Source organism: Pongo abelii, chromosome 7, assembly GCF_028885655.2.
Source record: "Pongo abelii isolate AG06213 chromosome 7, NHGRI_mPonAbe1-v2.0_pri, whole genome shotgun sequence".
In the NCBI taxonomy this organism is placed as follows: Eukaryota; Metazoa; Chordata; class Mammalia; order Primates; family Hominidae; genus Pongo; species Pongo abelii.
The window spans coordinates 148,390,184-148,403,841 of record NC_071992.2 but is presented as its reverse complement, the minus strand read 5'-3'; the positions used below and the strand labels follow the sequence as shown (position 1 = coordinate 148,403,841).

The 13,658-nt window shown below is 32.9% G+C and overlaps 1 protein-coding gene across 5 annotated transcripts in view; it reads right to left on the bottom strand.

The window, feature by feature from the left end:
* Positions 1–1,029: 1,029 nt before the first annotated feature.
* EFR3A (EFR3 homolog A) overlaps positions 1,030–13,658 on the bottom strand; it is a 109,601-nt gene continuing 96,972 nt past the window's right edge. For all 5 annotated transcript variants that reach the window (XM_002819435.6, XM_024251081.3, XM_054518827.2 and 2 more), the window contains 4 exons: positions 12,790–12,838; positions 11,880–11,983; positions 11,300–11,349; positions 1,030–3,766 (listed from right to left, as the gene is read on the bottom strand). In XM_002819435.6, coding sequence (XP_002819481.3) covers positions 3,661–3,766; positions 11,300–11,349; positions 11,880–11,983; positions 12,790–12,838 — 309 coding nt within the window. In that variant the 3' untranslated portion in view covers positions 1,030–3,660. The remainder of the gene's footprint in view (positions 3,767–11,299; positions 11,350–11,879; positions 11,984–12,789; positions 12,839–13,658) is intronic.

Here is a 13,658-nt window from a genome sequence, read left to right as displayed (position 1 = left end):
TTCAGAAATGTGGAATGGCTGGCCTAAGACTGCAGAGCTGAGGGCTGCCCAGTTGCTTATGTCCCAGTGTAGTGAACTCAAAGATGATTATTAATCATTTATTGAATGCTTACTCTGTGTCACGTAGGCATGGCACAGGGAACCTCTTCTAAGTGGTTCACTTACTCCTCACAGCTAACCTTGGAGGGCAGAACTTACCATACTCACTTTACAGATGAGAACTTCACGGATCAAAGTTCAGTCATTGGCCTAAGGTCACTCAGGTAGTGGTGGTGCTGAATTTGTGAACAAGAGCCTGAGCTCCTCACCGCTATGCTACATTGCCTAACAAAGGAGGTTCCTGAACCACATTCAGGCTATGATGCACATGTTTGTAAGTGGTAGAATAAGCAAACCAGGGGGGATAGGGTACTGAGAGTTATGTGTGTGTATGTGTGTGTGTGTGTACATATATATATACACATATATATACACATATATACACATATATACACATATACACACATATACACATATATACATATATACATATATAATATATACATATACACATATATATACACATATATACATATATACATATATATATTTTTTAAGAGCTGCTTTGTGTAATTTATAGGACAAGGAGGTAAGGTTGAAAAGACAATCATTAAGACTCACACAGAGATGGCAACTACACTTTCACAAGCACACACTGTGAACTTTACCTTACAACGTCTTGTCATGACTAGCAGTTATCATTCTGATACTTCCAATGTACATGGGAATGAATTCACTTGGCATATTGATTTTTACTAAAGCTCTTCAGTTTTTGTTTTTGAGATGGGGTCATGCTTTGTCACCCAGACTGGAGTATAGTGGCATGATCTTAGCTCACTGCAGCCTTGAACTATTGGGCTCAAAAGAAGCAATTCATTTTAAATTTAAGCAAATATTGAATAAATTTAATTAAATGTAACAATAGCTATAAAAAATGAACTTATATACAAGTAATCTGTTTTATTGCTTACATATGAATTGCACAGTGAATTTTTACATTTCAAAAACTAACTTTATTACATTTAATACAGATATAAGCATGAATAAGACAAATTAGTTCCATTTTCAGACAGGAAGAAAAACATTTTGGGTAGGGAGAAGTTAACTGCTGGTAAAGTGTAGTATTATTATTCTAAAAGATAATGAGTTCAGAAGTATTAAGGAAGTATGTGTATGTACACATAGGTATTCAGGTAAACAAGAGTAACAATAAAACTCTATAAGCGATCACAGACAACACAAGTACAGGAGGAACATTGAAATGTTAACTGTTCAACGTCATGAAAGAAAGAGTGATATAAGCAACTCTATACAGCAAAAAGAGAATGAATAACAATTTATTGAGTTTTATTTATCTACAAAAATATAGCAACACAGTGAACTTCACCAAATCCTAAATATTCAGTACCTGAACTGGCTACAACACTGTGCGCACACCCAGTTCCTGCAGAATCTCCTGCAGATATGGGACAGTCAGCCAGTGAAAAGATCCATTTCTTGGGAATCCTTGTCAACAAGACCAGTTCAGAAATCCAGGATATATAGAAGCCTACTGTAATTTAAAAACAGTAACAAAAACCCCAACAAAACCCAAATCAACAAAGACCAAGATAAAGATGTGATAAACATTAATTGTAATGGTTTTCCTTTACATGCAATACATGCATTTTAAAATCACTAAGAAACACGAAATTTTGTAGAGCAAAGTTTGTGTTTCACATAAGTGCAAATGAATATATATTTTATTTTTTATGCTATTAAATTATATATATTTTTTCCATACAAAAGCACACAGTGTTAATCTATAAAATGACATCCAAGTGGATGATGATTGTTTTTGCATGTCCCCCTGCTTAGATTTTTTTAAAATATATAGTCAAAAATTAACATCCTTCTTTAAAAATACAGAAGGAAAAAAGGGCAATAAAAAAAATACAACTTGGCTTTACTGACTGGTGAAGCATTTTACCTGATCAAGAGGCAAAGTTCCAGTGACAACTGCCACAGGGCCCTTTAGTCCTCCAGTGGTAACGACTCCACTGTCACTCTGAAACAAGTCTTGCTGATCTACATTTAAGAAGCAGCCCAGGATCTTTCAGTGTCATTTCATAGGTTTCAATGACTAGACTGGTTTTCAAGATGTTGCGCTTTTGTTTAAGTATTCAGAAATTTTCAAGTATGCTTGTCCTATTATCGTTTCCTTACTTTTTTCTGTTTCTACTAAAGGTGCCCAAATAGCCATAAACACAAACATCCCATTCTTCACTGCAATTTTTTAAACAAAAACAAAAGCCAAAAATTAAACTGTCTTCTAGGCTACAGTTTTTGATATGTATGCTGTTTTATGTAAAAAGAAATGGAATCTGAAAAGATAGAACTATAAACAGGTGACTTTATAAAAATGTCCTAAGAGAATTTTATGAGTTACAAAGAAAGCTGTTCATTTTACCATGTGATAGAGTTCACTAAGATGTATGTAATGTTATGGGTCTGTCAGTGTATGTGTAGAGTGCACCTGTGATCTTGGTAGCTGAAATCAAAAGCAGCTGAAATTGACAAACTTTAGCACACTTGATTGTTAAAACACAGGCAGCTTTTCAAATATAATATAATTGATTCTAAACAGATGTGTACAAGTCACAGTTCAAATCTTACAAATTAAAAGTCCATCTGGAGAATTTTTTGACTATGAGGATTTAAAACAATATACAAATGTAAATAAATGTGCTCTTAATGGAAATCAAAATGTACAGACTCTTCACAGGTGAACTAATAGCTGTTTTAAATGTCTTTTTTTCTGCACTAAATATATATCTCATTTAATTAATGGAGCCACAGCAAAATACTACTATAATTTCAAAGCACAGCCTGTAAACTAATACATCTTATGATGTAAAAATATTGCACAGTTTGGTACTCCAAGAGTAAGCTCTACACTTCTCAAGCAGAATGGTCAAACTCTTGGCAGGAAACACAGTATTACAAGAACCAGACAATTAAAAGTATGGCGTTTTTAGGGTCATATTCGAGGAATGCTATTCAACAGATGTCCTATTATTGTGAAGAAGATGAGGAATGCCTATCACATATTATTATAGTAACTGAATAGCAGGGTTCCTATCCCAGCTTATCTAAAGCATGGGGACAAAAAGCCACCGAACAGTTTTGCAGCCCCAGGACTAGGAATATATTTAAATGTATCTGCCTTTGCAGAAAACAACAAAAATTCTACATCTAAGAGGCTGTGTAGATGTTTAAGAGATAAACAATTTATACAGTTTCAGTCCTCTGAAGGCTTACTTTTTAAAAAACATTACATTTGTGAAAAGTTTAAAATATACTACTTAACAGTGGAATAAAGTGAAACCAAAACATGTTCAACTTAAAAAGGCAACAGGAACCTCAAAGCAAATTAACATGGCATAAATCTATCTTCGAAAGTACTCAAAATTATATATAGCTCCAAAACTTCTAATATGGTATGCCAAGCATTTGGTTAAAGATATGTTCCATCATTATTTTCAAGACGTATGTTAATACACATTAAGTAAACCCTGAAAGCTCAGCTTGGCCTTAATTTTTAGGCTTTACAAATCATATGCTGAGGTCTTCATGAGCCAATCAGTACACACACAGATCTGGAAACTTCATCTCATAGACTGGGACAGATTGGTATTGGGCATGCCCAGAAGTAATGGTCAGTGTTCCTGATGGACTGGGAGGAGGACTATAAAAGAACAAAAAAACATTGTCAGCAGGTGTACTTACAAGCTGTTCATTTCACTGAGTATTCTATCTACTATCTGCGAATATCAAAGCAGACTCCTTAATTGCAGCGATCAGTGCCATTGTAGTTACTGGCCAGCTACAAGGCTGCATGGGAAACAGACTACAGTAGTGTCAAACTGTTTTTAAGTCTAAAGCAGACATTTTCCTTGGAAAATATGTATATACAATTTTAAATGCGATTATACTCTACCCATTCTTGTGAGCTTTGTTTCACTAGTAAAAAATTATTTCATGTATACAGATATTATCTTTTTTGATGACAGAATGGTATTTCATTTTATATATATATATATATATATATATATATATATATATATAAAATACTTGATTTATTCCAGAGAACAAATGCAGGTTCATATGGTATTTCATTATATATATATATATATATCATACTTGATTTAATCCAGAGAACAAATTCAGGTTCATTTTCATTTTTTCATCATGATAAATAATGTTAACAAGTCTGTTCTTAGACACATACATAATTTTATTCCGACTGGTTGTCACCTTGGTTTATAGTCTTACAAGTAGAATTTCTGCATCAAAGTGTACTCAAAATGTTGACTTTGGTACATACATATTGCCGGAATGCCAGCAATTTACACTTTCAGCATTTCAGTGTACCTTTTACATTGTTACAAATATTAGATATAGTCAGTCTTTTTCAAACAGCTTTGCCAATCTGAGAGGCAGGAGGTAATTCATTCTTATTTTCATTTTTAATTTTTATGTTACTATTAATGGTAAGTATCTTTGTAGTATCCATTTTACGTTTCTTTGAAAATGTAAACTGCCTATTTAAGTCCACTGCCTCTAATCCTACTCAGATATTTTTCTCTTATCAATTTGGGAAACTAACCTTTTGTCATATGATACAAATGCTTTCCTCCAATTCATTATTTAATTCTCAACTTTTTTTGTTGCCAAATGCTTAAAAACCTTACCAAAAAAATCAATTATTTCCTTATAATTTTTAGTTTTTTAGTTATGCTAAGAAAAACTTTCCCTCTACTTCAAGATTACAAGAAATACTCCTGTATTAATTCTAGTGTTTTCTGTATTTTTCTGAACAATGAGTGAAGTTGTCTATCTTGGTAAAAGAAGTGAAGTGGAAATCTTCCTCCAACCCCTCTCACTGGTCAGTAGTGTTCAGCAGTTGTCCAAATGAGATCAACTCAACAGTTGCTCTTTTCCTTGAAAATCTGAAATCTTATCTTTACCACAGATACCTTCTATACTTGAATTTTCCTCTCTTCCACTTACCCATATGCAGCTCCAATCTAATGTAAGTACCAAAGATCTGTCATATGTTTTTCTACCAAGCAAGGCAAATGCTCCCTTGTTTCTTTCTACAGCATTTTCCTGACTGCTCTTGCATGTAGATTCTTTCACATTGCCCTTAGCATCATTTGTTCAAATACTTAAAAAAAATTATCTTACTAAAATGATAGCTTAATCTACAGAAAACTGATGTCTATATTAACTTCCTATTCAAGAATAAGATGTTTCCATTTATATAAATATTCTTAAGCATATTTCAGAGATATATAGTTTCTTCATGTAAGTCTTATATACTTCTTTGAATTTATTAGCTCATGGTTAAGAATGTTTTCATTTTAATTAATAAATGCACAGATATTAATTTCATATAATTATTTTTAACTGCAAACTGTCCTCGATTGTTAAGTTATTCAGTTGGTTTTCTTATATTTTCCTGATATATCTATTTTTGGTAACTAACAATAATTTTGCAATTTTTCCAGTATTTACAATACACTTAAATTTTTTATTAAGGGATAATTTTCACAGAATGAAATAAACTGATCTTAAGAGTACTGTTTGACAAAAATTGACAAATGTATACACTCATGTAAATCACACCCATGTAAATCATAGCCCAATAGAGATAATGAACACTTTCTTTTCTTTTTTTTTTTTTGAGATGGAGTTTTACTTGTCACCCAGGCTGGAGTGCAATGGTGTGATCTTGGCTCACTGCAACCTCTGCCTCCTGGGTTCAAGAGATACTGAACACTTTCAATCACCCCCAAAATGTTTCATGTCCCTAACCAGTCAATTTCTCCCCACTCTGACATACCCATACACATACATCCACTTGCAACAACTATGTTCTGATCTCTATCACTGAAGATTAGTGGTGCTTGTTCTTAAACTTCACGTAAATGGTCTATACAGGCTCTATGAACAGTCCAACAAACTATCTTCTTTTATGTCTGATTTCTGTTACTTAATATGTTTTTTAGATTTATCCCAAAAATTGTGTTCCTTTTTATTGCTGAATAGTATTTCATTATATTATCACCATTTGTCTGTTCTCATGCTAATGGACATTTGGCAACTGTGAATAAAACTGTCATAAACATTCACATATGTCTTTTTGTGAATATACTCAATTCTCTCATTTTATTGGGCACAAAATGGTATCTTATTTAAATTTGCATTTCCTTGTTAACTAATGATTTTAAACACTTTTACACATGCTTACTGGAGATTCAAACATTCCTTTTGTAAAACATCCACTGTCTTGGTCATTGAAAATTGTCTTTTTATTTTTCAGTTGTAGGGGTTCTTTATCAGATATTGGTATTGTGTATACTGTATTTTCTCAGTTTGTGGTCTGCCTTTTCATTTTCTTACTGGAGTCTTTTAAGGGTAAGTTTTTAATTTGGATGAAGACCAATTTACCAATTTTGTTTAGTACTTTGTGTGTCCTAAGAAAACTTTTTGCTCATTTTAAGACTGAGAGGACTCTTTCCTATGTTTTCTTTTAGAAATTTTGGTTTTAGCTTTTACATAGACATTGATTACCTAACTTAATAATTAATGTTTGTGTTTGGTGGAAGGTAGGGATTGAGTTTAGTATTTTTCTTTTAGCTTATCTAGTTGTTCCAGGACTTCTGTTGAAAATATTTTCTTTTCCTCATTAAATTGTTTTGATTCCTTTATCAAAAATCACTTAAGTTTTTGATAGGACTCTCCATTCTGTTATCTTGATCTCTTTGTGTACTCTTATACCAATAATGTCTTGACTACTCTGGCTTTATAAATCAAGTATTGAAATTAGGCAGTGTAAATTCTTCAACTTTATTTTTCCTTTCCAAAACAGTTTAGCTATTCCAGGTCCTTTGCACTCTGAATTTTAAAATCAATTTATACGTTTTTACAAAAAAAAGTCTGTTGGGGTTTTGACTGGGATTTTATTGAAGCTACAGATCAACTTGAAAGAAACAGCATATAAACAATATTTAGTCCTTCAATCCATGAACATGGTATATCTCTCCTTTGTTTAGGTGTTAATTTCTCTCATTCATGTTTTATATTCATAACAGAAATCTTACATACTGTTAAATTATGGCTAATTTTTTTAAAGCTATGTTTAAAAATTTACTCTTGCAATTGTTTGTTGTTAACACATAGATATACAACTGAATTTTGAATACTGACCTTGAATACTCTGAATCCTGTGACCTTACTAAAATTCATTTAATTCATGTATTAACTCTAGTAGGGTTTTTTTTTCTTGATTACTTAAGATTTTCCACATACACAACCATGTCATCTGTGAAAAGATAATTTTATTTCTTCCTTTCTCATATTTTTCCTTTTTTTACTTTACTTACCTAAGACTTTCAATACAATGTTGACATGGTGAGAGTAGACATCCCTGACCCAGTTTTAGGTGAAAGGCATCAGACTTTCACCATTATACATAACATCAGCAATAGATTTTTTATAATTACTCTTTATCAGATTAAGTTCCCTTCTATTCCAAATTTTCTGATAATTTTTGTCTTAAATGAACATTGAGCTTTTTCAAATGTTTTTTTTCCTGCCACTGGTGTGATCATGCAACTTTGCTTTCTTACTATGTTAATGTGGTGAATTTTGCTGACTGATCAATTTTCTAATGTAAAACTGATCTTGCTTTCCTCATAGTAACCCCATTTATTTAGGCCATATCATCAGTTTTATACATTTGCTAACATTTTGATAAAGATTTCTGTGACTTGTCTATAATTTCATTTTTGTTAAAATATCCTTGTCTCATTTTAGTGTTGAAGTTATACTGGCCTCATGAGTTAGAAAATGTTTCTACCTCCTTTGTTTCCTGAATATATATGAAACTGGTATTATTTCTTACCTAAATGTATGATAAAAGTAAGCAGTGAAGTTAAATGCATTTTATTGTAGGATGCTTTTAAATTGCAAATCTATTTCAACAGTTATAGGGTTATTTGGATGTTTTACTACTTTTTGTGTCAATTTTAGTTAGTTTTGACTTTCAATAATTTTTGCCCATTTCATCTAAATTGTTGAATTTATTGTCATAAAATTGTGTATAACATTCCTTTATTATCTATAATTCTTTTTTATTTATAATATTGGTAATCTGTGTTTTCTCTCTTTTTCTTCCTTAACACTGACTAGAGGTGTACCAATTTTATCAACCATTTCAAAGAACAAACTTTTAGGTTTGTTAATATTTTCTATTGTTTGCCTATTTTCTGTTTCATTGACTTCTGATATACTTAGTTTAGCTTATGTTGTTGTTCTTTCTCTAATGTCTCATCAAAAGTCATTAATTCACTGCTTTCAGATCTCTCTTCTTTGCAAGCAAAAGCATCTAAACATATAAACTTGCTCCTGAGCACGATTTTAGCTTCATCTTACAAAACTTTGATAGGTATTTTCAGTTTAAAATGTTTTCTAATTTGTCCTGTCATTTCTTCTTTGAGGTATGGGTGTCTTTTAATTTCCAGATATTTGAAATTTTTCTAGATATGTGTTAATGCATTGTAATTTTTTTTGTGGCAAGAGAACATACTCAACATGATGTCTTAACATGTCAGTTTCCTGACATTTACTTACACTTGTTATAGTCCCACATTTATCTATTTTGTGAATGTTGTATGTGCACTTCAAAAGAATATATATTCTGTATTTGCCTAGCATTGTGTTTTCTAAAGGCCACTTAAATTGACTGAAATGGTTCAAATCTTATATCCTTTCTGCACTTTTGTCTTGTTAGTTATGTTTTAGTACTCTTATGAGAGGAACATTAAAATTTGCAATTATAATGCAAAGAAACAGGAAACTATTGTGAGAATAAGCAGTGTCACACACATTTCTCTCCAAACTATATGTATCTTGTCCTTTAAATTCTTTGACGTGTGTGTGGGGCCTGGGTGGGGGGTATGGGTGTGTGGTGTTCTAAGGGCCTTTTCTACTAATTCCAATAACTGGGTTATCTGTGAGGCTGCTTATTCTCACTGTATTTTACTGCTTCTTTGCCTTTCTTGTTTTTTTTAAACCATACTCAGGTATGGTTAAAATGTAAATGAAAGAACAGTGGGAGCGAAGTATAATATTGTGTGTTCGGTTTCTTTTATGGAGAATACAAACTCTTTCCACTGTCTAATGGTTAGGGTGAGGCAAATTAACAAGAGAAAATGTATCAGACAGGACCTGAAAACTCTGAAGACACATTTCTATAAAGTCTATTTAGTTTCTCCATAAGCTATTCCAGAGCTACTGCTTCCTAAATAGGTGACCCTGTATAAGTTACCTAACTTCCATGTATCTCTGTTTATAAACATGTAAAATGAGAATAATCACTGTTTGTTAGAGTCTGTTGCAGATACTAAATAAAATAATACATTTAGCACAGTGCTTAGAACAACATAGGTGTTTAAAAATGTTAATTATTAGTAGCAACTGTTCAATGAAGGTAAGTATTAGTAGTAGTTGTGGTACCAATTAAACAGAATTAGTTATAATACTTATTCTAAAATATTAAATTCATATAGTTATGTTAGTTTGACTAAATGTAATATGGTGATCTCTAGCAACATTCCTTTTAAGAACATCAGTTATGGATTTGAATTTTGACTTTGCCACTCACTAGCTGTATGACCTTCAGCAAGTTATTTTACTTTTCTCTAAGCCTTGGTGTCTTTCACGTGAAAAATAAAAAAAAAAAAAATAGTATCTACTAGCTTTCAGGGCTATGGTGAGGATTAGCAGAAATAATAGATATAAACCATGTAGCATAAGATCAAGTACAGAGTAGACATTTACTATTAAATGTTTGACATTTAGTCATCAAAGAAGTAAATGCCCATACCCAGCAATTTTAATTGAATCCTAAGTCTAGCACAACAGTCCCCGACCTTTTTGGCACCAGGGACCAGTTTTGTGGAAGACAGTTTTTCCAAGGATGGGGACTGGGGGGATGATTTCAGGATGAAACTGATCCACCTCAGATCATCAGGCATTAGATTCCCATAAGGAGCATGCAACCTAGATCCCTTGCATGAGCAGTTCACAACAGGGTTCCTGCTCCTATGAGAATCTAATGCCGCACTGATCTGACAAGAAGCGGAGCTCAGACAGTAATGTTCGCTTGCCCGCCGCTCACCTCCTGCTGTGGAGCCTGGTTCCTAATAGGCCATGGGCCAGTACAGGTCTCTGGACTGAGGGTTGGGGACCCCTTGTCTAGCACATATTGAATATTTTAGTCTGATTTTCTGTTCTTAAATTTGGTAAATGAGTGATTCTCAACTTAGAGAGTGTAGCAGGAATGGGAGGGAAATGTCTCGAGTAAGATATATAATGACAAAAATGTGCCTTGCTTATGAAAGCAGAAAAAAGACAAACAAAAAAGCAAGTGGCCTAGAGCATTTACCTGTCTCTAATATTAATATAATACAGGGTTGAAGCAAAACAGACTTAATGAATCAAGTTAAAAATATAAAAGATATGGCAGATATAGAAAAAATTTCCAGAAGCATAGACATCTCTACTGGCCACCTCTCACAAAGGCAGGTTTCCACACTGAAGTCAATGTAAGACTATGTGGAAGTTCCTTCTTTAGATGGAACCTAGAGTTTGCCTCTCCTTCCTTCAGGTGCTACATTTCTTATTAATGTATAGACATAGGATAATTGAAGAGCATAATAATTCACAACAGAACTCAAATGAGTATGATGTAAAAAAACTAAAGGAAAGTTCAATAATTCAAATGAGCCATCTGCATAAGTAGACTTATTACTGCCCTGAAAAGAACCATGAGGCTGACATATTAAAATGCAGTTTCTGCAGGACAAAACGATTCAATATGAGCAATTTCCTAATTAAGCATAATATTAGAATATGGGTCTTTCAATATGGGTCCAGATGTACTTAAGAGATCATCAGGAAGGAATGAATAATCTAAAAAAGAAGCTAAAAAGCTAGAGGACAACTAGTCAAGAAAGGGTATCAGACTCTGCCTAAAAAACAGAATCACTATTAAGCAAAGGATCACCTATATGATCTTATGTTAATCCTAAATGAAAAGCATTACTTTAACATCATAACTTAAACATAATGAACCACAAATTCATAGGGGTCTGACAGTTTCTATTCGTGTGTGTGTGTGTTATTGCTATTGCGATAACAAAACCCTTACCGTATGGTGAGTTCCAATATTTGGGCAAGTCTATCATGAAGCAAATTTGCCTGCAAAAAAGAAAAAAACGTTGAGAATGGTTTATTTTCTAAGTATCTATATATAATAATATCAATGTAATTTAAGAGACAAAGTATAATTGTGACTATTAAGCTGATTAATTATTAAGTACACAATGCTTTAATGTTTTGGTTTGATCTGTCTTATCTATTAGAATTTAATGTAAACATTGTCTTTTTTTCCCTTTCCTAGTCTCAATGTTAAAAACAAATCAACAAACACATAAAACAAGATACCTGCAGCAAAATCATGGAAAACCACTGCAAAAAACTATCAAAACTACAACAATCACTAATACTTAATTTGGGAAAACAGTTCCACCATTTCCATCAGCTTACATCACACAAAGAAATTATTTAGGCCTCATAGATATGCCTTCAGAGTTTTCAGTCCTTATCTGATATATTTTCCTGTGTTCTGTTGATTTGACTAAAGCTTGGAACTTATCAACCAATCACCAAGTAAGAGTTTCCACAAAACAACAGTCCACCCACAATCCCTTCACCGTTTTTTCACTTACTTTGGATTCACACTGTGCTGCTATTTCTTCAAAAGGTGCTTTCTGAAATTTCTCTATCACAAGACGCCTCTTTTCCTTTTCCTGTTCTTCCGTTCCACTGGTATCTATACAAATATTTATAAAGACTCATTAAAGGGAATACATAATTTCACAGAACCCAGTCAATGACCATTAAGAGCTAATGATATATCATCCAAAATTAAGGGCAATTTACAGGGCTTTTATAAGAAAAAAATAAAAAGGCCTAACATCCATGAAATGTCTTGTTTAAGGCTAGAAAGCACACACACACACACACACACACAAAACCCAAAAAATCTAAGGGTTAAAACTACACAGCACAAGATTCTCTTTCACAGAATGCCTTTGTCTCTCTTACCAAAAAATGGCAAGGGAATGGGAGCTTCCTACAAGTCGAACTACTTCACGGTCCTTCCTGAAGGATGATTCTTTTATACAACTATGTTCTTGCACATATGAGGTACTACATAAAATATTTGCTAAATTGAATCTTGGTACTAAGCGGAATAACTGAAATAAGAATGGGGTCATTTGGAACCATGTTGTTGTAGCCTTTTCCATTTATTCACCACAATTTGGAAAGGAATTTTCTTGGTCTTATGATGATGTATGGTCTGGCCAAACTTTGTGAGAAAGTAAATTAATAAATGTCTTCTTTTATATCACTGCCATAATTGTGTCTGTTTGTTCAGGAATATGACCCTGAAGGGACAAGACAATTCTGAAGCCTAAAACATGTAGCTAAATAAATGATACATTTCTACAGAAGCCAACAAGTTTCTTTGGTTTTGTTTTTGTAATGTCCCCTCTACGTATTCTGTCATTGAAAAAAGCAGCAGATAAAGATAAGTTAAATATTGGTAGTACTAACAAGTGCAAAATATCTCACCAATTGCTTTCTTCAATGCTTCAAAAGTGATTTCTTCAGTGTTACTAACCTAGAGAAAAGTGATAAGTGAAATTGAGAGTTAAAAAGGGTCAGTATAAATAATACATTTACCTAGTTACAAGTCATCTAAGAAGTTTTTCAGATTTGTTTTCTTCTTTGTGTTGGGTCCGAGCTGTGAGCTGTGATTATACTCCACAGTACCAAATAATCTCCACTTTTTCATTGGTTCTAACAATGGCTTACTGCAGGGGTTCCCCAAAATAAGTCTATAGATTAGCATTAGACTGCAATAATTAACATACCCTAGGCAACAAAACCACCCTTGAGTTACAGAACTCAGTCTCCAGTACTGTGATGTACAAGAAGATTTGAGTCCCACTGACTGAACACTGTGTTGTAGTAAACAATGCTCTGAGACAGTGAAGGCTGAGATTATACATAAATACATTTTTAGCCACGTGATAAAAAACAACTAAGTACTCTACAGTCTCTATGATTTTGGTACCACACACAGTTTACAAATCAAAAGTAAAACTAAGATTTTAAATGATTTAAAAGTAAGAACCACTACTTTGGGAAGTATTTCTCTAAAGTTAACCACCAATGTATAATCTCCGAAACTATCCTTTTAACTTATGTCTTTCAAGTCTCTCTTGCTTTGAGATACGTAAAAAGGTATGAAATCAACTGCTTTATGATAAAAAAGTCAGTAATACATTTTATGGCATCAGCACATTTTTAGGATAAATAATATATCCAGTTCCTATAGTATCTCTGAATAAAAATTAAGAAACGATACATGAGTACTTGCCTGGGAATCTGGTCATCCCTAATTTTAGCTCATGAGCTTCTTTTGCTAAGTCTAAGGC